The following is a 27,860-nucleotide window of genomic DNA, read 5'->3' as shown; positions in this document are numbered from 1 at the left end:
GTAAGCAGGCTACCTAGAAATCATAATGAATGTTCTTATGGAAACTATGCACTTCATGTAATTTGCATCCCCAGGCTATTTATAATGAGTCCACATAGTGCACTGTGTCCCCCGGTTAGCGCTGTAATAAGCGTGCTACTGAGCCTAACTACTAGATTATGATTCCACCAGGGGAAATGCAGTTTTCTTACACTTCGGGGACCTATTTATACCTCTATTCCAACTTGCCAAAGGGCAGTTTTTGAGGATAAGAGGAACAGGGACTGGAGGCAAGGGAAGGCAGGAAGGGGTAAGACAGAGGTAGGTACATAGTGGGGTCTTTTGTTCCTGTAGATCCTTAAGAATAGATATTACTGATTCTGGTTGGTTCTCCAGTTGCCTCAGACTCCACCTGCCTCCTATTATTCCAAAGTCACCATGTCCAAAGCTCAGGACCACTGAATTTCTCTGGACAACTCACTACCAAGAATGTACTATCATAGGTCTGCCCCTGAAACCAGCCTCCAGGTTTCCTAGGAAATGCATGGCTAGTTCTTAGGTGCCTCCCTCTTCTGTTCTAACCCTCATTCTTCCCTCTCTCTCCCCTCCTAAACTCTAAGGGAAATACAAAATTCCTACATAGGACTCTAGTAAAATTTACCTTCATTGCAAAAATAACATGCCCTCAGATTTTCCAGTATTTAGTCAAAACAGGGAGTGTTTGGGGTGGGAAGTATGACAGGGATGGTGGAGAAGGGAAGGATTTTGGACCTGAGCCAACGTGCTGTGGCCACAAGGACATGGATGAGGTACAGACAGAAATAAATTGGCTGCATCTAGGAAGAAGGGGCTGCAGATAGTCACCCCCCCTTCCATGCATCCTGCACCCTGCCTGACCCAGGAGTGGTGTCAGTGGGGCCAAGAGCCAGTGGGAGTAAAGGGGTGCCAGCAGCTGTCCATAGAAGAGAGTGCTTCCTAGGTGGCCTTTCCAGCTTGCATCAACTCACTGCACCCTAATTTAGAGGCTGTACTATTATTTACAGATGGGAGATGGGCACAGAGAAGCTTGAGTAACAGTCTGAACCTGAGGAGAAACTTGAACCCAGGCCTACTCGAGGGGGAGTTTGCTCTCTCACCCACCTTCTCCTCACAGTACTCCAGGGAATACAGGTGATTCTGGGAAGCTGAACTCAGGTAAAGCTAGAAGCCTTGTCATACATTTCCTTCACCTCCTAAGTCCCAGGATCCTTAACTGCCCATGAGCAGTTCATGAACTGGGTAATGAGCACTATGAAGCAAATGCATGGGAAAACGTAACAGCAGTCAGACTTGGAGGAGATAGCCATCACTGGCAGCTGTTATTATTATTACTAATATTTAAATCTGGGAGTTTCAGTATCGTTTCCATTTCTTCCAATCAGGAAAATACTACAAGTCAGAAGTTAATATCTTTATACTCAGTTTACATTCACTTTTAATATTATAGAATATTAGAGACTTACATTTTGAAGAAAACTTAGTTAACAGTTATGACATAATACTAACAAAGACAATAAAATATTCTGTATTCAAAGAAATTCCTCCTTTCTCATATTTAGAATTTAACTGAACATCCAACTGATCAAAACCCTTTTTTAAGATTAGCTGAAGTCTTTTGCTACTACACATATAATTTCAACAATTCAATCTCAGTCCTTTGTCAAACAGTAAGACTGAACATGGCAGGAAAGAAACCTGAAGTATGTCACCAAATTCAGGCTCATTTTCTACTAGTTTCCTTGGGAGATGCAGGTTATGCTTTCTCCGGTGGTTAGATTTTGTCCAGGATTCACTGCTCAGAATCTCCCAATGAATCTATTTAGCCACTGGTGCCAGGTCTCTCTCTGGTTTCAAGGATGGGGGCGCCCACTCTCTGCTTCCCCTCTCTGACTTTTGTTGTCTGCTTTTGAACCACCTCATCACACATCTCTAATTCTTCAAGGGGGCGTGAAAAGACATAAAAAGGGAAAATTAAATTCCACTCTGTCAATTTTGTTTCTAGTTCACAAATTTAATGAAATAGAAATGAAAGAAGAAATACTAGCAAATATGAGGTTTGGGAAATGCCTTTACTCAAGCTCCTCCCAACCCTCTTGGCAGACAGACTTCAGTGTGCTATGAATATGCATAAGATGCCGGAGCACAGGAAAACACATCTTTTCCTGGGAGCGCTGGAAAGATTTACTACTTTATCTTTAAACTTACAAAAGAATGTTAAGAATCTGAGATGAAAGATAAAAGGCCATGCCTGTACCTCAGGAGTAATTATTAGAGGCAAAACCTATAGTTACCCATGTAACAAACAGTAAAATTGCATAGACACCACCCATATTGAGTCAAATTAAGTAAAAAATTACATATATTCAAATATTTATACCTATTTCCTTAAACACATAAAACTACCAAAAATTAATAACCAGAGTCTCAGCAGATTATGCTGTCTGTTTTTCATTTCTCAATGTAGTGGTGCACTTTTTTGTTCATTTGTGGGGGAGGGAGGGTATGTGTCCGTTAAAATCACAAAAATACCTAGGTTTACTATGAAAAAGAAAAATTGCAAGCAACTACTTTGCAGGCACAGATGCCTTTTTCCCCAGATCCCTTGACAATCTATAATAATAAAAGTGTAATATGCTAATTAGACCTGAAGTCCAGAAGGAGGAGGCCAGGGCTGCAAGGGAAGCCTGGGTTCCGGGTGCCTGCCAGCAGCCAGAGGGAAGCCCAGGCCCCAGGTGCCTGCTGGTGGCCAGAGGGAAGGCTGGGTCCTGGGTGCTGAAGGGAAGCCCGAGTCCCGGTGCCTGAGGGGAGCCGGTGCCGGCAGCCAGGGGAAGGAAGGTCTACTCTTGCATGAATTTTGTGCATCGGGCTTTTAGTACATAAATAATAACTTGACTCAGACAACCAGAAACTCTTAATGGTGGAATACATAAAATGTGAGGCCTAAGATTAGACATCACATTTCAGTGGTGTTAAATATGTCTACATTGTTGTGCAACCAACCTCAGTGATTTTTTTAAACTATAAACCTTCACTGGTATTTTATTACCCCCTTGTTTGCTAAGAAAGCACATCATAACTCCTGCATTTCTATCACTCAAGAAAGGAAGTTCTCTAACCCTGGGGTAAACATAGCTGGCAGACAACAGGATGACCTTTTTATGGATCTAACTGGAGTCCTAAATTGAATAGTAGAGTCCACACCTGCTTTAGTGAAAGTAGGACCAGACATCTGCAGGCAGGCAGACAGCAATGTCAAAATCAAGTTCCGGTGGCAAAGCTAAGGATACGCAGTTGGAAAGTGTCCTTGTCAGTGGCAGGGTTGATAGCTGTGGCAACAGCAGCTGTTGACCCTGCACTTGGGATTAGCCATTTCCAAGAGTATGGTTAACAAACCCACTGGGCTGCGTGGAAAATTGCAGGAGCCACTAGGCCAGTGGTTCTCAACCTGTGGGTCGCGACCCCTTTGGCGATCGAACGACCCTTTCACATGGGTCGCCTAAGACTATCCTGCATATCAGATATTTACATTACGATTCATAACAGTAGCAACATTACAGTTATGAAGTAGCAACGAAAATAATTTTATGGTTGGGTCACAACATGAGGAATAGTATTTAAATGGCCAGAAGGTTGAGAACCACTGCACTAGGCTCTTGTCAGGCAAAAGGCTTCTAAGGGGGGTAAGTCTCAGGAATTCTGCTGCTCCTGAGATGTATTCCATGGTGTTGCTTCCTTAGATTTGGAGGACAAAGGAAGTAAGGGTTATGCTCAATTAAGTACTTAATTTCCTAGGCACCAGACAATAGCCTAAAAACCTACCATAGTTCACATACTGTTAAGTAGTTGGTAAGCCACAGAGGATGATCTGCATAATTAACTCTTCTCAAAGCTGTCATCTTCAATTACAGAGGACCACTGCGTGTTAAACTACCAAACCTACAGGCCAAAGATGTGGCTCCTCTGAGTGGAAGTACACCCCAGGTCTTAGGGAAAGGCCACCTAAGATGTGAGAACATTACAGATAGCAAAGAAGGAAGGATAGCACCATAGGAATCTCCACAGGAATAGGAGGAGCACAGAGCACACAGAAGACACATCTAGGGACATTAAGAGAGAAGAGGGGTCTTCACAGGGGAGGCAGCAAAGGTGTTGGAGACAGGCCAGACCAGGTACCTATAAGGAGTTCAGGCCAGCCAAAAGGGTGATAGGGGAGGAGGCGACCTACACTGATTAAAGCCCAGATCTGGACACTTGACTGGAGTTTGAGGCATTTCATCTTCTTTTTAGAGAACCTAAACACCAAGTGACTAGGTCAGAAAAAGGTCAGAGAGAGATGAGTGGCAGACCTTTTGTCCTTGACAGTTGGCCTCATGAAGCATTTACCTCTTTCTGGAGATCCCCCAGTGAGTGGCCCTCCAACATGATCCATGCTGATGCATCAATAGCAGAGTAGAGGGGGCTGAAGCCATTTTATTTACATATATTTCACAAATTTGAAATAGAAGAATAATGATGTTGTTTACAGTTATCCTGTTAGGATACTAAAAACTCTCTGGTTCCTGAGAGTAATACATGTGCCATGTAAGTGCATCCAGAGGGGAATCACAGGAACATTGCCCTCGAGGTGGTCACCAAATGGGAAACCATGATCGCTGTGCTATGATAATACTGGTGTGGGTCTGGATTTGGATACCCTACTTTGATTGGAGGTTGACAGTAGCATCCAGGGATGCCTGGACTCTACCTTAATAAGAGCAGCTACACCTATTAGCTCCAGGGAAGGCAGTGCCTCTGGTCTGATCCCCTCTCCTGCAAATGGTCCAGTGCATCAGAGACACACCATTTGGTGGGTGACACCACTGTCCCTGATAGGACTTCCTGAAGGAAGTGACATGAGCTCTGACTTCCCCTCTCCTGACTTAGTCAGCTCCCACTCGTCCTTTCTGAGCAACGTGCTTAAAGTACACACGGGCATGGGAGCCTGTGCTTCATCTGAAAGGTTATGCACATGTATGTTTCCCCTCCCTTGAAACTCAAAAGGACCTGCCATCTGATCTGCAGTCCTTTCTGGGACTTGAATGACCACCGCATGCACCTGCCACCCAAAAACACTAAGCCAGCTCACTCTGCCAAGTTTAGTGAAGTCTGCAATTCAGAGTGGTGAATGTGAATTTGTGTCATCATCATACTGCTAATCACGTCTGTTAAATCTATCATCTTTGTGACTATTATGTGGTATGTTAGCACAAAGTTGCAATAAGGGATCCAGGTTTCAAAAGTATTTATTAGAACAAAAAGTAGTGACAAAAATAGTAACAAAATTTATCACTCAAAATGGTAATATCTTGATGAACAAAACCCATAATGCAAATATGCAATGTAAGTTAGTATGTGCTGGTACAATAGCATCTGAAAGAGTGATGGTTTCATACAAGTTGCCAAAATAGATTCAGTGAAAATAGAAAGAAAGATGATGAGTATATGAAAGTCAGGTTTGACTTATCCTGTGTGCGATGCACTTGCATCTAACTCTCAGTAAGTGAACATCATAAAACTTTCACAAACAGCACAACAAGAAGTTTGAAAAAATGTCCAAGTGGCATCTCAGAGTAATCCAGTAGGGATTTTCCAGAAAAAGCGCATTAATGTCTCCTATAAACCTAAAGAATATTGTCATGAAAGAAAGAGAGGGCCCTCAGTCACAGCAGCACCATTCGAAATGGTTCTCAAAGGAAAAAAGAATGTACAAATCACACTTTGAGACCCTCCTGAGCTGGCTGCAAGGTTGATGAATGCTATTATGCATAGGGAGAAAGCAGAAGACTCTCCTAGCAGAGTTACTATATCAGTGACACTCTGGCTATTAATCTAACACCAAAACACAATGTCAAAAGAAAATTGAAACCTATATGATTTTAGTAACCAATGTCATCCCAATAAATTCAATAAAAATTAAAAATAAATGAAAGTAAATCAAAAGAAAAAAGAAAATCAGTCATATGATGGGGTCTGTCAATTGTTCTCCACAAGACCTGCCAGATGACCACTGAATGCAATCTATGAATCAGCTCTTAGAACAGGTGGGGTAAGAAGAGAGAATAACTCTATAGCTTTTGGTGTTCTGACAGGAATAGAGAATTTGAAGCTTGTTTAGTTAAGTCATGATGCAGACTTGGAAAAGTGCTCTGAGATCATCTTCCTGGAGCCTTGGCCAGGCTCCCATCAAAGGAGTTCAGAGCTGCACCTGGAACCCCCCACACTCTGATTTGGTCATGGGCAACAGTTGGCAGAGAGCAACTCAGGGCCAAAGAGTTCCATGCCAATGCTATTTTTGAGATCTCTGGCACATTAAAAATGCAGAGATGCCAAGATATAATTTTAAACGGTATTATTTTACATGTTTAACATATGAACACTTTAAACATAAAAAAATTACGATGCATTTTACTTATGTCATTCATAAGATAATAAAATAGGTTAAATATACTAATTTCTGGTACACTATAAGCAATGTGATCTAGCAGTGAGACATATTTTGGTCATATGATGACCGATATTCTACTTTCAATATTGTCCAAGTGTCTCTATGCCCTAAAGTTATCTTTTTATGAAGATGATGTTGAAAGTCTAAGTATGAGGCTTGAGCTCAGGGCCCGTTAGTCCCTCCACCCTCAGCCCATGACACACCGGGCAGACTCAATGTCATAAATCTCCTGATCTTGATTCACCATTAAATAAAACAGTGAGAATGAGGAAATTACCAAATTCCAGCCAAATTTCCAGCACACTGTACAGAGAGAAAGAGAGCTGCTTGCTACAACGACATGGCTTGGTTGGCACAGACCATGTCAGTAAAGAGAGTCTATGATTTCATGTGACCAACTCAATTCATGTATTTCAGCAACATACTCAGTATGCTGAACCACTGGTCACTCTATAACTGGGAGATAAAAATAAACCCACATACGAGCCATGATAATTCAGAAGGAAAAGGATCCTAACACTTCAACAGAATCAAAAAGTATTTTCTAAAGCTAAACAATGCAAACAAATTTTGATTTAGAAATCTATTTATTATTATCTCCAAGTTGAAATAACTAAAAGTTTAACATTCAGTTGTGAGATGCTCCTTGACCTGGTCCTTGCATAGTCTGCAGGGAGAAATCTCAAGGGCCGGCTATTTAGATAACTTGAAAATAAAATTTAAAAAATTATTTCATGTTAGATAAACCATTTTTATTTTTTACCACTTTCTAAAACGACCTTTCAAATTTTACTTTAAAATTTGTGATTGACCTTTCTAAACAATGTATCATGGTCTTGATGGTGTGGCTTAGTGGTTGAGCTTCAACCTATGAACCAAGAGATTGCCAGTTCAATTCCCGGTCAGGGCACATGCCTGGTTGCGGGCTTTGATCCCCAGTGTGGGGTGTACAGGAGGCAGTGGATCAATAATTCTCTCTCATCATTGATGTTTCTATCTCTCTCTCCCTCCCTCTTCCTCTCTAAAATCAACGAAAACATTTTTTAAAATGTATCATGTGTCAGTTACATAATCAGTGGGCACCAAAAGTTTGAGAAATGCAGGTCCATATAATGAAAGGTATGGGGCCCCAGGAAGTTGAGCACAGATGTTGTCAGAGGGATGTAAGATAGGAGAGAAGCCAAACTAAAAAGCACTGAACAGAAAGAAAGGCAGGAAGAACGCCTAAGTGCCATGGGCTCTGTCCCCCTGGAGTTTCCCTGGATAGAAAGAGAAGCCAGAGTGATCTCTACATACCTCTACAATAAACTACTGCTGCCTGGCCTAAGGCTGAAATTGAAGTTGCTAGATCATATCAAACCACTATGAATAATTATCTGCAAAAGTTATTATGATGTCATCTGTAAATACCTATTGGTATCAATAGCTTTAAATTATGAGGTGGCATTTTGGTTTATTAGGAAGCTTCTTCAAATGCATTAAAAATCTGTTTACTCTTAGTATTGATTTTTTGATAAATATATTATCCAGAGAGGTTATATGCAGTGATTTCCCTGGAAAAGCTGACATTTATTCAATGATATTTACTCTACTGAAATAAACAGAAATATATACTCATATATCTTTGCTATATTTGGAAAATTATCTTCTTAGAGTTAAGGTAAGAGACTATCTGTTTTATAGAAATATTAGGGCATAGTTTAATAACATCAAGCTTGGCAAAGGCTCTGGTTGTGTAAGATCTACCAGCTATGGATTAATTCTTCACTGATTTTTATATCAAAATACCATAAAGTTAAAGTTAAGTCTCAGAACTTATGTTAGTCAATTGACTGGACTTCTTAAAGATGGCACTCCTTTAAGTTAACAAAAAGCCATCATTATATTCAATTTAAAGTATTTTTCTTTTACAATAATTTACCAGGACTGACCTTCCCTTAAATAAACTTCTCTAGAGCCAAGTGTGGCAGAGGCTGCAAGCTAGTCATTAAATGTTCTTTTCTTCTTCCTCCTGGGCATCCAAGTACACTACTCAGCTGCCCTTGCAGGCTGCAGGTACCATAGGACTTCGTTCTCTCTACTTCCGAATCTGGCACAAACCTCCCACAGATCCTTTGCCATATAGATGCCCACGAGGACAATCTTGGAGAATGCATGCTAAAGATGGCAGATTTCTTTTCATCCTGGGTGTCTGTGTGCAATAGGGATCCCAACCCTCAGACCTCTAACCTTGGCAAGAGTTGATGACCACTGCTCCAAAGGTTTCCTTAAACCAGCGGTCACCAACCTTTCAGACCTCACAGGTCACCAGTGGTCCATGGAACACCGGTTGGTGGCCACTAGATATGAACAGGAAATAAATGTATCCAGTGCTAAAGCACTGAAATTTTGGAATTTGTCACACTATTTTTTAATGTATTCTTATTGATTTCAGAGAGGAAGGAAGAGGGAGGGAGGGAGGGAGGGAGGGAGGGAGAGAGAGAGAGAGAGAGAGAGAGAGAGAGAGAGAGAGAGAGAGAGAGAGAGAGAACATCAATGAAAGAATCATTAATCAGCTGCTTCCTGTACACCCAACACTGAAGATTGAGCCCATAACCCAGTTATGATTTGTCACAGTATTAATACATTTCTGTATTTTATAAATTCTTAGCACAAAATGAAGAGATCTTCATTTTCTTTAGAAAGCACTCTAATCATAAAATAAAGATCTAGATTACAGGATCAATTGAATTTGGATGTATCCTATTCTCAAAACTCATTCAACAAGTCAATAGACATTTGTTAAATAATCATTGCATTTTACTCTTACAAAAACTTACAAAGTAAATGAAAATGTCTCCTTTGTAAATTGTACCTTCAAATTACAGAGAAAGCCTGATAACACAAAAATACGATAAACTAGCTCCTTAAAGAACAATGCCTTTGGTCACAATTGTATATGGGGTTTCTTTTTATTCATTTGATCGGTTAGTTGCACTCTGTGTTTATTTTTGTTGACCAATTTTCATTTCTAATTCTTAAGTGCTAGTAGCTACTCCCATGAATTACCTAAGGAAATTATCTTTCTTTTCTTTTTAATGTACTAGAGGAAAATTCATCAGCTTAGAAAACACTGGACTTAAGAATTTGAAAACCAGTCATTTTTCCCCCATTGATTAGTGGAAATAGCAAGAAAGGCAAGAAGTACTAGTGGCATGTCGCTAAAGGGCTTCACAACAATTAATATTTTGAAAGGTTTTGTTGAATTTGTCAAGGATGAAGTCTTAAAGATCTCTTCTTTAACTTTCTTGAACTGAATAGTATAAGTTAACAAAAATCACTTGCATCAGACGACCCCTTGGAATTAAGGCTATTTTAAAATTCCCCTCTTTCATTCATAGATATGAAGAATTAACATCATTAAAATGTCCACACTACTCAAAGCAATCTATTAATTCAACACAATTCCTATCAAGATACCAATGGCATATTTCATAGAACTAGAACAATATTCCAAAAATTTATATGCAACAAAAAAGACCCAAATAGCCACAGAAATCTTGAGAAAGAGCAAAGTTGGAGGGATCACAATAATAGAATATCAAACTATACTACAAGGCCATAGTAATCAAAACAGCATGATACTGGCATAAAAACACACATATAGATCAATGGAACAGAATAGAGAGCCCAGAAATAAACCCACACCGTTATAGTTCATTAATATTTGACAAAGGAGAAAATAATATGTAATGGGGTAAAGACAATCTATTCAATAAATGTTGTTGAAAAACTAGACAGACACATGCAAAAAATAAAACTAGACCACTTTCTTACACCATACAAAAGAATGAACTCAAATTGAATTAGACTTAAATGTTATCTTCGAAACCACAAAATCCTAGTAGAAAACATAGGCAGTAAAATCTCAGACATTTTTTCATAGCAATTTTTTTTCTAATATATCTCCTGAGCAAGAGAAACAAAAGTAAAATAAACAAATGGGACTACATCAAACGAACATTTTTGCACAGCAAAAGAAACCATCAACAAAATGAAAAGGCCTCCCACTAAATGGGACAATATATTTGCCAAAAATACATCTGACTAGAGGCCCGGTGCACAAAAATTTGTGCACTTGAGGGGGCAGGATCCCTCAGCCTGGCCTGTGCCCTCTCACAGTCTGAGACCCCTTGGGGGATGACCACCTGCTGGCTTAGGCCCGCTCCCCGGGGGGATTGGGCCTAAGCTGGCAGTCAGACATCCCTCTGGCAGCCCGGGAACCCTTGGGGGATGTCCACTTGCCAGTGGAGAACAAGCCTAAGCTGCAGTCGGACATCCTTAGCACTGCTGAGGAGGCGGGAGAGGCTCCCACCACCACCACAGCCATCAGCCTGGCTTGTGGCTGAGCAGAGCTCCCCCTGTGGGAGCGCACTGACCACCAGGGGGCAGCTCCTGCATTGAGCATCTGCCCCCTGGTGGTCAGTGTGTGTCATAGTGACCAGTCATTCCCAGTCGTTCTGCTGTTAGGGTCAATTTGCATATTACCCTCTTATTATATGCCTGGTGCATGGGTGGGGGCTGGCTGGTTTGCCCTGAAGGGTGTCCTGGATCAGGGTGGGGGTCCCGCTGGGGTGCCTGGCAAGCCTGCCTGAGGGGCTGAGGGCCGTTTTCAGACTGGCCACACCCCCTTCAGGGTGGGGGTCCCTGCTGGAGTGCATGGCCAGCCTGGATGAGGGGCTGAGGGCTGTTTGCAGGCTGGCCAAGACCCCCATCAGGGACCCTCACCCCATGAGGGTGTGGCCAGCCTGGGTGAGGGGCCGTTGGTTGTTTGCAGGCTAGCCACAGCCCCTTCAGGGTGGCGGTCCCCCCTGGGGTGCCTGTCTAGCCTGGGTGAGGGGCTGATGGCTGTTTGCAGGCTGGCCACAGCCCCCGGCCACCCAAGCTCAAAGTGGAGGCTGGCTGGAAGCAGGTACCTGGGATTTATTTATCTTCTATAATTGAAACTTTGTTGCCTTTAGCAGAGGCCACAGCCTGCCAGGGCAGTCAGGAAGCTTGGCTTCCTCCATCGCCAGGACAACCAACCCTCCTGCTTACTCAAGCTCCGTAGCTGCCGGCCGTCATCTTGGTTGGGTTAATTGCATATAGTCGCTCTGATTGAATGGTGGGCATGTCTTGGGGCATAGTGGAGGTAAGGTCAATTTGCATGTTTCTCTTTTATTAGATTAGATAAGGGTTAATATCCAAAATTTATAAAGAACTAATGCAACTCAACACAAAAATCAAACATTCCATTTAAAAAAATGGGCAAAAGAGCTAAATAGACACTTCTCCAAAGAGGACATACAGATGGCCAATAGTCATATAAAAAGATGCTCAACATCACTAATCATCAGAGAGATGCAAATTAAAACCACAATGAGATATCACCTCATACCTGTCAGAATAGCTATCATCAATAAATCAACCAGTGCTATAGACGATGTAGAGGAAAGGGAAACTGCATTCACTGTTGGTGGGAACGCAGGTTAGTGTAGCCACTGTGGAAAGCAGTATGGTGTTTCCTCAAAAATGTTAAAGTGAAACTGCCTTATAACCCAGCAACCCCACTTCTGGGTATATATCCAAAAAACCCGAAACACTAATTTTTTAAAAAAATATATATGCACCCCTATGTTCATTGCAGTATTATTTACAATAGTCAAGGTATAGAAGCAACCCATGTGTCCATCAGTAGATGAGTGGATAAAAAAAAAAACTGATACATGTACACAATGGAATACTACTTGGCCATATAAAAGAAGGAAATCTTACCCTTTGCAACAGCATGGATGGACCTGGAGAGTATTATGCTAAGTGTAATAAGCCAGTCAGAGAAAGACAGTACGGTATGATTTCACTAATGAATTAAATACACTAACAAACAAATAGAAACTGACTCATAGGGAACAGACTAACAGCAGCCAGGGAGGAGGGAGATGGGGGACTGGGTGGAAAAGGTGAAGGGATTAAGCAAAAAAACGAAATCTTCATAGACACAGACAGCAGCATTGTGACTGCTAGAGGGAAAGGAGGTAGAGGGAGGTAGAAAAATGTAAAGAGGAATAAATGGTGATGCAAGGGTACTAGACTTGGGGTGGTAAACACACACTACAAGATACAGATGTATTACAGAATTGTACACCTGAATCCTATATAATTTTATTAACCAATGACACCCCAATAAATTAAGATTAGGAAAATAAATTAAAATCCCCATCTTTGTGGGGGTGGGCATGTAAAGAGGCAAATGAGTTGAGATAGCCTCTTTCTACTTCCTCTGCTAATCTCAGAAAATCTGTGGTTGAAAAAGATCTGACTTTTGGTTTGTTTTTGTTTGTTTGTTTGTTTTTGCAGGCTTAATTCACTTTATTTTTCTTGTATAAAATTATGTGGTGGCCACAGCGGGAGCCTGGGTCCTCTGCAGAGAAACTCTGGTGTGGGTCTTGACAAGATGGTCTGTGAATTCCTGATAGGGAGACTTGGTGAACACGGTCTCTTTCCAGAGTTCTGGGGTGAGATAGCTGTAGGTCTTAGAGATGGCATCAAAGGTGGCCTTGGCGAAGTTGCCCAGGGTGGCCGTGCAGCCCCTGGCCGAAGTGTAGCAGTCGTCAATACCAGCCATCATCAGCAACTTCTTAGGCACAGGGGCCGAGACAATGCCCCTACCCCTGGGGGCAGGGATGAGGCGCACCAGTACAGATCCACAGCGGCCAGTCACCTTGCAAGGTACGGTGTGGGGCTTGCCAATCTTGTTTCCCTAGTAGCCTCGCCGCACGGGCACAATGGAGAGCTTGGCCAGGAAGATGGCTCCATGGATGGCAGTGGCTACTTCCTTTGAGCACTTCACACCCAGACCGACATGTCCATTGTAGTCCCCAATGGCGACAAATGCCTTGAGCCGGGTCCTCTGGCCAGCACGTGTCTGCTTTTGCACAGGCATGATCTTCAAGACTTCGTCCTTGAGGGATGCCCCCAAGAGAAAGTCAATGATCTCCGATTCCTTGATGGGCAAGGAGAATAGGTAGATTTCCTCTAGGGACTTGATTTTCATGTCCTTGACCAGGCGGCCCAGCTTGATGACAGGGATCCACTCCTTGTCCTCGGCCTTGCCTCCAGGAGCTCCGCGGCCTAGGCCCCGGCCCCGACCCCGGCCGCGACCCCAGCCCCGGATGCCACTGCCAAATCCTCCACGGAAGTCGCCGTGACCTCCTATTCCGGGCCCCCCGGGGCCTCCGGGCCCTCCTGCAGCACCGGAGTCATCTGCCATTTGGTGTTTCGTCAGAAAAGAAGATCTGACTTTTGGGATTTACTCAGAATCAAAACATGGGCAGGTTGTGGCCTGTGAAATGATCACATTGGATTGAAATCTGCTTCCCTGGAGTGCAGGAGGTTCTCTGCTCTTTGCTTTGTGGTGGTTATGTCATTAAAGAAAATATTATTCTTATCTACTAGGGAAGGTCATTAATGATTACCCTTCACAACAGCATGGATGGACCTGGAGAACATTATGCTAAGTGCAATCAGCCAGTTAGAGAAAGACAAGTACCATATGATTTTACTCATATGTGGAATTGAATGGACAAATTGAACTATCAAGCAAAATAGAGACAGACTCACAGATAGAGAGCAGGCAGACAGCTCTGGTGTGTGTGGGGGGGCGGGGGGAGGGAGTAGGGGAGCCTGAAGGAGGAGGGGTTGAGCAAAAAAGAAAAAAAGAGGGAGAACTCATGGACACGGACAACAGTGTGGGACACGGACAACAGTGTGGTGATTGTGAGGTGGGGAGGGAGTGGGTGGAAGTGGAAGAGGGTACAGAAGGGATAAATGTTGATGGGAAAATTTTAATTTAATTTTTAAAAAGACTTCATGAAACGCAACAATAAATAAGAACCCTTAATGGGGCTAAAGGAGAGGAGGGAGAGAAGTGCAGAGGTGCAAAACCTGACGCTACATCTTTTTTATTTTTTCAAATGATTATTATTATGATTATATTTTTAGAGAGAGAAAGTACAGCAATGTCACCTGGGGCAAGAAGATGACCATCCAATAAAAGAGCAAAGAATTGCAGGTCTCCATCTGCTGGGGGACTGAAGGAATTACCCAAATTAGAAAGTGTGACTTGGCTTATTGCTTGTTAAAAATATTATTACGGATAAATTAAATAAGAAAAGTCTACCTCATTTAAAGAAAATCGGACTGGCCAACTCAGTCACAACTCTATAGTTTCGTTACTGAAAAGTTGAAATGAAGCAGATTACATGCCATTTCTCTCTTCAGTGTCAGGGTAAAAATGTATGAACCAAATATAGGCATTTTAGAAAGATATACTCTCTCGGTGAAGGCAACCTCTCCTTCCATACAATTCTACTTGAAAAAGGAGAAGGAAGTATCTTCAGCCTCCTGGGCAAAGCTGTGGATGCCAGCGACAGCTGGGCAGATGGCCACTTCCAACTCTTGACTGCATCTATCACATATTCTTAGGAAACTAAAGTGTTCTCAGCCTGTAGGGGTCTCCTAATAACAAGGGCTTTCTAAAGTGATCTCCAGGCTTCAAACGCCACCATAATTGGTAGGAAATAAGTAGATGAAATTAATCCTTGCTAAATCTTTGTCACTCACAGATTTAATTTCCTTTTCTTCCTTTCAGTGAATATTCTACTTTAATAATTGTTCTATCAAGTAAAGCATCACCCTCCTCATACTTAGATAATCTGTGATGTTCTTTATCTCTTAGGATAAAAAACTGTGTGTGCCCATAGCAGATGCTTCATAAGTATTTATTGAAAAGGAGAGAAGGTCCTAGCACTAGAAAGAGCTAGAAAGGTCATCCACTTCTTTCTTCTTCCTCAAGCTTAAATATTAACTATAATAGCTGGACAAATCTATAAAGATCACCAGATCTCCTTGATAACTCTTTCCATGGCTATAACACATTAAATTCAGAAAATGTCTATCTAATATGCCTTTCAAATACTAGCAAATTCTGTTAGAACTCATATCTTTGTAAATAAATGTGTAATCTTACATAATGGGGTTACTGAAGGAACATGTGTGAATGGTAAGTTCACCTACAGGATTTGTTATCAAATCACAGGCAATTTCTATCAAGCACAATGTCCAAGTCTCCCTGAATGAGGTTCAGTCATCTTTATATCATTTTCTCACTATACTTCATAATAAAAGGCATTTAAATTGTTTTAGCATGACAATATATATGACAATTCCACAGTTAAAAATCTCAGAAGTAGCTCTAATGAATGAATTTATACAGGCTCAGCCATACATGGATAAGTTTAAATAATTCAATTTGTCCAAACCTCTGCTGTCCAAAAAGCCTATACCCAAACAAGTTCACATATTAATCCTACTTTTCAAAATTTTCTGGAACATGAGAGTTCATAAACACAACTTTCACAGAGTTAGTAATATCCACAGTTATGCAGCTTCATACAATGCAATTTTATATGTATTATTTAATTTAAAATGGGTATTTATTATTATAAAGAAAGAATAGCTTTCAACATAGGAATGAATTATTTACAATTGTCTTAATCAAAAATAGAAAGTGAATTATAACACTCAGATATATCCTGTTCACAATATTTCTAAAACTTTTTCCCTTCTTTATTGTGTTCTAGACTCCTCCAAGCCTTTAACTATATATCATCAAGACAGGCCTATCATTTAAGAGGGCCTGGATCAGTGTTTCTTAAAGTGTCTTCTAGGAATGCCTAAAATCCCCAAGACCCTTTCAGAAAGTCTATGAGGTCAAAACCATTTTCATGACAATGACTTGACATGATTTGACTTTATTAATTCCATTTCACTTTCAATTACTAACAGGTATACAACATTGCTCTGATGGCTAAAGGAATGTATGCTATGTACACTGTTCTCAAAGTTTCTCAGTTTTAATTTCTAACCCAGAATATATAGATATTACACACATCAACAAAAACTCTTAGGATGTTTCAAACAAAATTTTTTTCTAGACTGTAAATGGGTCCAAAGACTGAAGACTGAGAACCAATCACCAAACAACCTCACCCCCCAAATCTGCCATAACAAAAGGAAGTTTCTGCCTCACTCAGGTACATGTCTTTGTAGTCAGCTGAGTGTGTATACATGTGGGGATGGGGGTCTAGAGAAGTCAGGTCAACATTTCCTCACACAGGTAACCAGGCTAAGTAAAAGCATCCCATGCTTCCATAATTATCAAGGCAGGAAAAAGGGAAGAACATGTGAGGAATCTCATGCTGACTATGGAAGCCGCTGCCTGGCAGTTACACAAGTCACTTCCACTAACATTTCACCAGCCAAATCCGGTTTGACCGCATCCAAATCAGAGAGGACAGAGACACACAACACTCCCAGGTTTCTAGAAGGTGACAGCTAAAAGCAGTTCTTCACCAGCACTGCCAACTACCACCAGGGCTATCTCCCTGTGCAGCTAGTCTCTTCCCAGCATCTGTTCCCAAAGTTACTCACCCTCATGACCATGTATTCCTGGGGCCTCACAAAACACATTTTTGGAAACATGTGGAGAGACAGTATTTAAATATGACACGTACAAATTCACATTTTTAAATTTTTTCAAAACAAGAGACTCATCAAATCTGAACAAAATATATTATGGTAAAATCTTGCCAAAGATAGTATGTAGCACTATTGCATAAAATAGGCTTTCTAAAAGCCTTTGTTTGACTGACGTGTAAAACCAATTATTTCTAATAATTTACAAATTAACAAATGTCCAACACCATTTTATAAGAGCAAGATCCAGATCAATTCAAATAATTAACATTCCTGTCCGAAGTGACTCATCCAGCCTAAGTAACAAATTCCCATGTCAATGATGGGTTGACCCAATGACCCATCTGCTAAAAATTACAAACCGTATCTTTTTGTTTTCCAAATAAAGAGCATTGATTGCAGTGTTAGAAAGGTCACTCGTCATCAGTTCAGTAGTTGGCCTGCTTACACATTGCTACCTGTCACTCCACAGCGAGCCTGGACCATCAGGAGGGACTAAGGCACCCTGTGTGTATAAAGTACAATTGGGGAGGTGACACCCTTTTCACAAGACGTGTGCATAACAGGACAAGTGCCATATTCAACAGAGATGAAAAGAGGAAGCAGCATGAAAAGGAATGACTAAAGAGATATTTCATAATGCCCCCGGATGACGACCAGAAACCTCATTGATTTATATTTGCTTTAAACAGCAATGGATCAAACCCTGTCTCCAAGTCTTAAGCTAAGGATTTCAATATTTTGCACATTTTCTATGGGTAACAGAATAAATACAAAAGATGTCTCAAGTTCCCTAGAAGGAACCAGGAAAAATAAAATTAAGAAACAACCCAGTATTAGATAACCTAAAGCAATCAAATAAATTTTTCAGTGATGCCCTCTGAGTCGCATATATTCATATGCTAGCCCGCATATCTGATTCAGACACTGGCTGCCACATAATCAGTTGTCTCAATCTGCCTGACAGAGAGAGGCGTTGTGATTGTCCAGCCGACAATTAATTTAATAGCCATATTTATTTCGCTTTCAACCACTTTAGCTTTTAAATATCATGTTGAGATGTGATTTATCACAATCTCCTAGAATAAAATATCAGCCTACGCATTAAAGGCCAATTGTTTAAAATAATGATCTGCACAATCATTTCATGGAGTTTGCCAAGAAATTCTTTATGATTTTTTTTCTAGATTCAGTCCCATACTATGGACTGGATACAAATGAATGCAAGCATGAATCCAAAAATAAAATTTAATGATTCCTTATGCATCTTCTTACAAAGTTTCAGTTAGTCACCAAAATATCTCCCAATAGGACAAAGATTTTTTATATCTGATACACCCAATGAGGCATAAGACCACAGCATGAAGCACTTGTCCTATTTTAGAAAGTCCTAAAATTATATCCCTGAAGTTAGTCATTGTAAATCGGTCCATCAGCTCCACTAAACCTCTGCGGTAAAGACCAAGGAATCATCCCGATATGCTCACAAAAGGAAGACACGGGTCAACCCAGGTTTTTAAATACAAATATTTTCAATGTGATTTGACAGGATGGCATTTTGCTTAAAATGCATCCGTAGAAAAGAACTGCACTGGCCTGGCACTAAGTCAGTGCAACTCAGTCATGTGTCTTCTTTTCCTACATATATAGCAAATTTTGCTTAGTTTCAAAACTATAGAAAAGTTGAAAGAGTAGTATAATAAATGCTTATATATACTTCACCTAAACTTAATTATTAACATCATATTCTCTCAACACACATAATACACATACACACTTTTTTTCTGTACAAACATCCGGGCACTTACCCCTAAATAATTTAGCTCGAATCTCCTAAGAGCACGGGCATTCTCCTACATATTCATATGCTTTGTGATACTTATTTACTAATCAACTCTCCTTATTAGCACTTTCCCCTACACCCTTTTATAAGAAACTGATTTTTCCTCTATGCATACATAGTCAAATGATTTCTTTTTTTCCTCTCTTTGCCAGAAATCAACAGTAAAATTACCTCCTGGCCTTCGCATCCTTCATCAGCTCCACAAGGCCTGGCCAGTCCTTCAGCTTGCCTCCCACCTCTCCCTTCCCCAGGCTGGGATGTTTGTAGTTCACTAATTCTCAATAGCTTCCTGTGCAGCCTTTCCAGTGCCTCTGCTCTACCACACTCCACTCACTGCCTCAGGATAAAGTGCTCCTTCCCTCTTCCTGGCATGCCCATCTGCTCTGGCCTCATCCTCACTCCAGATCTCATGGCCCCTTTCGGGAGCTACCTCCTCCAAGAGCCCTTCCACTTGCCCCAGTCTCAGTCTGGGCAGCAGCCTGGCCCCACTGGAGCACGGGCCACACCACTTGTATGTCTCCTGGAAGACTGAGCGCAGTCCACCACCACATCACCAGTACCTGGAACACACATCACCAGCACCTCACACACAGCTGGTGCTCCAAAAGAGGACTTTCATTTCTTTCTGGTCTAAGGGGAAAAGAATAACCCAGAATTCACTCTTTCTTATTTAAATTTATTCAGCTCTTCCATTTCTTGAATCATGGAAAGTCCCAAAGGTGCTTAAAGGGGAGCCTGGGCAGGTGATGACTAGGCCTGACACACACAGGAGAATTGGGGAACCAGAGCCCTGGGGCCGCACAGAATTCCCAAGGCCTTCCCCATGTGGGTGTCTGTGCTGCTGTGATGCCACCATTAACCTGCCAGTGGCCATGCAAGCTGGTATATCAGTGGTCACCAAAAACTCAAACTGACCCCAAAAAGCTGCCCTCCATAAGGAGAGGCCACTTCTGGGCAGCCCCAGACCCACGTGGTAAGCCTTCCTCAGCCCTAGGCTCTCTGGTCTTTAAAGAAATTATTTTCAAATTATCCCATCCTACCCCAATGCCCCTCTTAAGTCCAATGAGGAATTTGTGCCCAGAAGACTAAAAGACTGTCCCTGAGTTTCACATTAAAACCCAATGTCTCCTCTGTTGACTTTTATTGCCAAAGGGGGTTTCTCCATTCCAACATCCTGGCTAGTTTCAGCTGGAGGTGCCTTGCACTGGGGGAGCAATACACAGAACGTGCAGTATGTGAGTGCTGACCAACTCCTCAGTGCGATCTTCTCCACTGGCCATTCTCTTGCACATCTCACCCCCTCCTCAACTCCTATTCTGAGAGATTTACAACTCTGTCATGAATGGCCCGCCTGTTTATTCCATTATTGGCCTTCACATGACTCTTATGTGTGATTTTTACGGGAAATTAAGCAAGAAATAAACCTATCTTAAAAACATATTTATATATACAGGATCAGTTGTATACTTTTTAGCAAATATTTAAAAATAGCTAGCCACTGTTCTTACCAAGGCAGGAATTTAGAACATATTTAAAGGAGAGCATTTGTTGGACACTGAATATAAACTATTGAAATAAGGGTCATACATAATACACTGGGACACTTGAAACACTTAGCTATTCAAAATCAAGATGCTTTTTAAAAAAATGACTACCCTGATCATGGAAGTTTTTGCATGCAGAATCTGGATCACTGAAAACATTATGCCAAGTGAAATAAGCCAGGTACGGATGGACATATACTATATGAGTCGACTTATATGGGGTATCTAGCGTGGTCAAATACATAGAGACAGAAAGTAGAACTGTGGTAGTTGAGGGTTGGGAAGAGTAGGGAATGGGTAGTTAGTATATCATGGGTGCAGAGTTTCAGCTTGGGAAGATGAAAGAGTTCTGAGCTGGATGTTAGAAATATTTGCACAACAATGTGAATGTACTGAATGCCTCTGAACTGCACATTTTAAAATGGTTAAGATGGTAAATTTTATAATATGTTTTTACCTTTGAGTGAAGCAAAATGTTTACACTCATATTAAAATGAGGCTACCTGGAGCACTGTGCTGTTTAATTAAGAACTACCCTGATCTGAAATTCTTTTTTCATTATCATCTACATTTACTTTTCTAATTTTTGTAACTTAGAAACTGCTGTCAGAATATAATTTCAGTTCAATTTCTTTCGCTGTGTTCACTGCTCAGTGATTAAATGCTAACTGGAAACTCAGTGTGAGCCTCACCAAGGTGATTCACGTAAGATGCAGGGAGGGAGTACGTTTGTCAATGACTGTCTTACAAGTGCATGCCAGGCAACACCTCACTGTGGGACACTTGAATGAGATACTCAAGACAATTAAACTGTTTTCAATTCTTTACTTCAGTGACTGGAAATATTCAGAATCAACTGAAATAATGCCAAATCAATGATAACTCCCTCTAAATTTTTAAGAGTTAGTTTTTATTATAAAGTTATACCTGATCAAGGAAATATTTAAAATAGAAATGTGGGGCAATTACCCCAAATCCTACCATGATGACAAAAACATTGTTTGTATTTAAATGGACTTCTTTCAGCTTGCTTTTTTAATTGTTCAAACATTATATGAAGATCTCTATCTTCTGTTTCCTGTTTGGTATCATTTAGAAGAGAAAATAAGACCTTTGTATAAACTGCCCACCTCACAGAGAGTACAAATTAGGCTACTCCAAATTACTCTGAAGATTACTTCATAGCAATAAAAGGAGGACATTTCCTAAACACTGTGCTGAACCAGGTTCAAAACTAAGTTCCTGAAGTGGATTCTTTTGTCTCATCTGGTCAACAACCTATGAGGTAAGTTCTAAATGCCCTTCCAAAGCTTTTCACTGACCACCCTCCCGCAGAGCTCACCCCTGCCTCAGTCTTTGCTCCTGCTATTCTCCACCCTAGTAACTCACCTCCATGGCACCTTGTCCCTGACTGGATTCCAGGCTCTGCTCAGAGAGGTGTTCCAGTCTACTGCTCCCACCACTCACTAAGCCCTTATCCTGATTAAGGTTTTCTTCACAGTCCTTAGTATGTCCCCCTATTGCATCACATGTCTCTGCTTATTACCTGACTGCCTGCCTCCTCCCTGGGAAAGAACTGGCAGGTGGACAGAGACTCTACTACCGTAGCTCCATCACTCCACAGACATATATTACTAACTAATAGCTCAGGGATGAGGAGCCTGAGAAACTGAACTTCAATCTCCTAGGGGTATAAAATAGAGATAATACCACCCAATCTCCCAGGGCAGTGGTCGGCAAACTCATTAGTCAATAGAGCCAAATATCAACAGTACAATGATTGAAATTTCTTTTGAGAGCCAAACTTTTTAAACTTAAACTATGTAGGTAGGTACATTGTTATTAACTTAATTAGGGTACCCCTAAGGCTTAGGAAGAGCCACACTCAAGGGGCCAAAGAGCTGCATGTGGCTCGCGAGCCGCAGTTTGCCGACCACGGTCCCAGGGTCATCATGAGGATTAAAAGATATATAGCAAAAAATCAATCTTTGTCAATTGCTAAGTTTCATTTACGTATACAAGCTTACTTTGCTTTATAAAAGAGAATTACCAGAACACACTATACTGCCCCATGCCTGTGATTTAGATGCTTTTGCTCTTTTTTTTTTTTTAAAGAACAAAGCATACAAAAAAGCTGAATTTGATGGTATAATGTGCTGAGTCTGATGCACTAAATTTTGTATTATTTTTTGAGTACTAGTTTCCAGAAAGTCAATAATAAGTGATGGAAAACATGGTCTTATAGGATATAATTCTTTGGCAATCCAGGAACAATCTCACCAGACTGGGAGTGTGGGGTGTACCAGGAAGGGGTCCTATTTGGTGCACTCAGTGATGGCTCCCAAGCATCTCCAACAGTGTCTAGCACATAGAAGATATTTAGCAAATATTTTTTGAATGTTGACAAGACTCAAAGAATGAATGAGATAATTAGACAACTGTCTGACTATTCTGTGCCAAAAATATTACTCACTACATACACACTGAAATTTAATAAGGAAAAAATATCATTTCAAGCCCTTTTTAGTCTTCTCTTCACTGGCTAAGCCCGTATAAGTCCTGAAGTGTAGATAAGCAGAGAAGCCTTCCCTAGCAGGAGCAAAACATGCCTGATGAATGCGCCCAAAAAGAAAACTGCAATTCCTTTGTCTCTCCATCCATCATGTCCCCAAATGTGAAACTGACTCTACACAAATACAGTCATTTTTTCCTATTTTCTGGGTCATCACACTAAGAGTGCATATTGCTCCTCCAGCCTGGCACTTCCCTCTCTCTTTCTTTCATATGAACACCCAGAGAAATGATCCAATCCTTAGTCATTGCATCTCCATAAAGATCAGAAACAACACTGTTCTCAATTTGCAATATGTAAAGCTTGGATGTGGGAAGCTAAATGAGCTTCCCGCTCGATGCATGATCTGCTACTTATAAAAACACTAAGCATAATGTTTTGTTTTCCCAGCACTAGGACCCAAATTCACTTAAGTATAGCCTTTTTAGAGGCATGGTATCTTCAGGAGACCATGTCGGGCAGAAATAAAAACCAGCTTTATGAGTATCAAATGCCTATGGCTATAAGCTACTTTTATATTTTTTATGTTATAAATGGATTTAGTGTTTATCTTTTAAAATATAAAACAGGGTCACATATTCTTATACATAAACTAGGGATCTTGTAAATTATCCATTTTATAGAACTGGAACACTAAGCTACATGTTATATTCTAATAAAATATAAAAACATCAACCATATCATAATAAATGAGCATAAACTTGGTGGCTTAAAACAACAAAAATTTATTATCTTTCAGTCTGTAGGTTAAAAGTCTGAAAAGGGTCTCTCACGGGGCTAAAACCCATCTTTTCCACTAGACTGTAAGGTCTCTGAAAGCAGGACCTATACATTTTCTTTACTCACCTTGGAAACATATTTTGAGAACCTACTAAGTTCTAAAAATTGTGCTATGTGTTGAGGATACAAAGACGGCCCTGGGAAACATATGGTCTGGTACAAAATCATATCTACCAGAACCTCTCAATAAATGTGGATTGAACTGTTATGTTAAAGGTTCAGAAATGTCAATACAACAGTAAGGTTCAGAGTAATGTAATTGTAAATTCTGCTTTCTTTTTGTAGATCATGCAAAGTAAGATGACAGGCCTTAATATTAGAGGAAAACTGTATTGATTTTAATACATTAGGTTTTGAATTTGGAAGTGTCTATAATTTTTTAAGATGACAAAATCTTTTAACTAATGTAAATAAAGAACTTGAGAACATTAAAGAAACCACCAATCATTGTCAAACTATGTAGGTGTTTTTATATCATAAAACACTTAATCAATAATTCTTACTCTACGCTGATAATTACCCATGTACTACAGTATATAAAGTGATAGCATGAACCAGTGTAATGAGATGCCAGGTTATTATTTGGTTACTTAATCAAGTTTTCTTCTGCTCAAAGTGGCAATCCTTATGACAAAGTTTAAGAAAGTTCCCCACCATCAGAAAAACTGTCTGATTCAAAGAGTATAATCCATTACAACATAACTGTCGACTTCAAGTAAAAACATATAAATGACTTGGTATTTATTCGCCCTAAATATGTATTTCCAGAGCCAATGTCAGAGCCTCAGAGTAGTTATTATGTCAGCATGAATAAGGCTCCAGACTGTATTTAAAATTTTTTAATGTGGCTAAAGATAACCTCACACATTAAGAGAAAGAAAAACAAACCCTACACACTGGAGCATCTATTTCAAAGAAGACAAAGTAATATTTTAATTAGAATAAATTTTAAGATTAGAATAAAAAATTTAGTCTCTCACTTGTCATAATTTTTAAATTCATCTTCATGGATTATTTGCTTCTTAGACTCACCATAGTCTCAAGAGAATTATGTTACTAAACAATAAAGAAAATCACAATGCTTTTAATAGACAGCAAATTTATGGGAAAGATAGAGGAAGTCCTATTCATCAGGTTTTTTTTCTCACTGATTTTAATAGCCCAATGTTTGGAAAACATACAATCTGAAAGTGAAACGAAATGTGAAATAATGTTTGTATGTTAATAAATGTGAATATAGAAAACAATAACAATATAAATTAAGAGTCCAAAGCCACAATTATATGCTGGTACCGAAATGGTTTAGGACAGGGGTACACACATTTTTTTTTTCTGAAAAGAACGAGACAGGAAATATCCAGGCTTTGTGGATACTACTGTGGTACACACCCTGCCGTGGTAGCTTAAAACCAGCCACGGACAATATTTAACAAATGGGCGTGGCTGTGTGCCAATAATTTGTTTATGGACACTGAAATCTGAATTTCATGTGTCACAAAATAGTATCATTATTGTGATTTTTCAACCACTCAAAAATGTAAATACCATTTTTAGTTTGTAAGTCATACAAAAACTGGCAGCAGGCTGTTATTTGCTTACAGGACACAGCTTGCCAAGCCTTGGTCTAAGGCATCACAGACCAGCCTACACATGTAAGACCAAATACAAATACATGTGCAAGAACAAATCAAATAATATTTTACATAAAGGCTTAAAACATTAACCCTCAAAGAGTAATGGTTGTATCTGATTTTGCCACCTAGTTATCCTGAAAATTTCATAAGATTAGTTTCTGTTTTAGTGTAAAAGAGCCACCCTTTGGAATTAGTTTTGGAAAAGAATAAACTATGTTATACATATTAACAGAAAGAGAGGAGGAGAAAGAGGAGAGGAGAAAAAGGAGGAGGAGAAAACCCTTGAAACTAAATAGTAATTAAACCTCAAGACTCTATGTACATTTTGACAGCTCAGTTTAAAATTCATACCATATGATACCATATGCAAATTTATAAGATGATATTTCCTTACTTCTAACAATGATATTTCACTGAGAATTTAACTTCTCACTTTAGATGGACTGGTCAGCTGGGCACAAGTCCATATTATTTGTACATATTGGTTTTAAGGTAAGAAAACATCACTTTAGATTGCTCACTAGTTGTATTTTTGTAACTTTCTTCCCCAAATAGATGAATTCTGAGAGAGAGAAAAATCATTTCTTATAATCCTTCATCTTCCACAGTAATTGGTATCATGATTAGCACATATTATGGCTCAAAGAAACTTTTTTAATTAAACTTTGTTTAATACATAGTAGGAAAAAATTCCAGTATTCGCAATTCTATATTAAGGCAAAAAATGTAATCCGATGGAATAATTATCAATCTATTGATTTTAATACATTAGGTTTTGAATTTGGATTGCCTATAATTTTGTAAGATAACAAAAATCTGGACCATGCCCATAGGCATAGAGAGGTAGAGGAATTGGAGTGCTAGTCCTTCCCCCACCCTCTTGCTGACATGTCCCAACAAGGACTTCCAAACTGTTTAGCAGTGGTGGAGGGCACATTGTTTGTAATTATCAGAAATCATATGGAACTGAAAAAGTTTTATAATATGTAACATTCAGAAATATTAAGCTACAAAAGCCTAATATTCACCACCATGTATTCTATTAGTCAACAGAATGAGAGTAAATTCAAACAGAACATCTAAATAGCCCTCCTATATTCTTCCAAAGACAGAAGAGACTTCAAAGGCCTGATATTTAAACAGTTGCTTCCCCTCCATTCCCTCAATTACCCAACTGATTGTTCTAGGATGCAATTGGGCTTTGATCTTTAATGCCATTTTTGTAACAGCCTCTGCTAGGATCCTATTCTTTCTGTATTTAAAACTTGGTCAACTTGGTCTGAGACAGTATTATGGAACAACATAAAGAAGAAAAGGATAAGATAGTGACAAGAAACAATTCCTCCCCTTCCTTTATAAGGGGAAGTTTGTAATCATGTGATAAAAATAGAAGCAGTGGAAACTGAAGAAGATCTTGCAATATTGGGGGTGCTTTGTAAAAAGTCAATTTTTCCAAGTCAGACTGCAAACTAAAGGACCACAATAATAAAATCAACTACCAAATTGCTCACCAAATTCAAAGATAATAAAGAAAGCATGAGAGAACTCCTGTGGATGAATCTACCAGGACTCTATCTGAGTACCATAGCCTCATCCATCTCCAGCCTCTCTGGACGTAAACTGGATCCTCAAGAGAGAGCAGGTGATGATGACCAAAAGACTTTCAGGGTGAGAAGCCTGTTTGGCAAAGGACAGCTCCACATGGGAGCACAGTTCTGCTCTCCTCTCCCCTTTCCCCAGTGCTGACAAGAATATGAAAACAGTAACTGGAATGTGTGTGTGTGTGTGTGGGGGGGGAGCAACCAAAGTACCACTAATTCAAATACAAGACATATCCAAAAGCACATATATAAACAAAAAAAATGAGAGGGAAAAAGGGAGACTGTCAGTTATGGATAAATAAAGAAGAGCTAGAAACATTTTGAAGTCCAATAAAGTCATAGTGTTAAGGAGCTCAAAGCTCCTTTCTTTGAAGTTATAGGATCTAAACATGGGAAGGAGACATCAAGAACATGGAGGGCACCAAAACGATGAAAGCTTAGTTAAGAACATTAGATTCTACTTCATGTTTGAAGCTACCTTCACAAGATTACTAAATGTACTTATTGCTGCATTCAGGTGCATTAATGAAGAACTTTACAGTCATTAAAAATTACCCAAAAAATGTATTTACCTGAAATCCAAATCAAAATGACACGTTTTACAGTTTGAATCCTGAATGGGGCACACTCTTTACCCCATTTATAATATGAATCTGCAAACTTAAAATTTTAAAGATGTCCAACATCACAGCCTGAAAAGGGTGTCCATTAAAGTGATCAAGCTCCAATGTGATTAGAGTTCACTAATAACGATCTTCCCACTCTTCCTTCTGAATATAAGGTAGAATTCTTGCTGGTGTTCAGTGGAGCAAATATCATTTACTCATCAG

The 27,860-nt window shown here is 40.0% G+C and overlaps 2 protein-coding genes across 6 annotated transcripts in view; both read right to left on the bottom strand.

Annotated features, from left to right (window-relative positions):
* The window catches only part of PTPRM (protein tyrosine phosphatase receptor type M), a 661,667-nt gene that overhangs the window by 449,916 nt on the left and 183,891 nt on the right, over positions 1-27,860 (bottom strand). The window lies entirely within an intron of this gene.
* LOC132239770 (small ribosomal subunit protein uS5-like) lies at positions 12,841-13,794 on the bottom strand. The gene has a single exon (XM_059706594.1). It carries the CDS (start codon positions 13,788-13,790, stop codon positions 13,281-13,283), a length of 510 nt encoding a protein of 169 aa, XP_059562577.1. The 5' UTR covers positions 13,791-13,794; the 3' UTR covers positions 12,841-13,280.

Source organism: Myotis daubentonii, chromosome 8, assembly GCF_963259705.1.
Source record: "Myotis daubentonii chromosome 8, mMyoDau2.1, whole genome shotgun sequence".
Lineage (NCBI taxonomy): Eukaryota > Metazoa > Chordata > Mammalia > Chiroptera > Vespertilionidae > Myotis > Myotis daubentonii.
The sequence above is the reverse complement of the archived record's forward strand: the minus strand, read 5'-3'. Positions and strand labels throughout refer to the sequence as shown.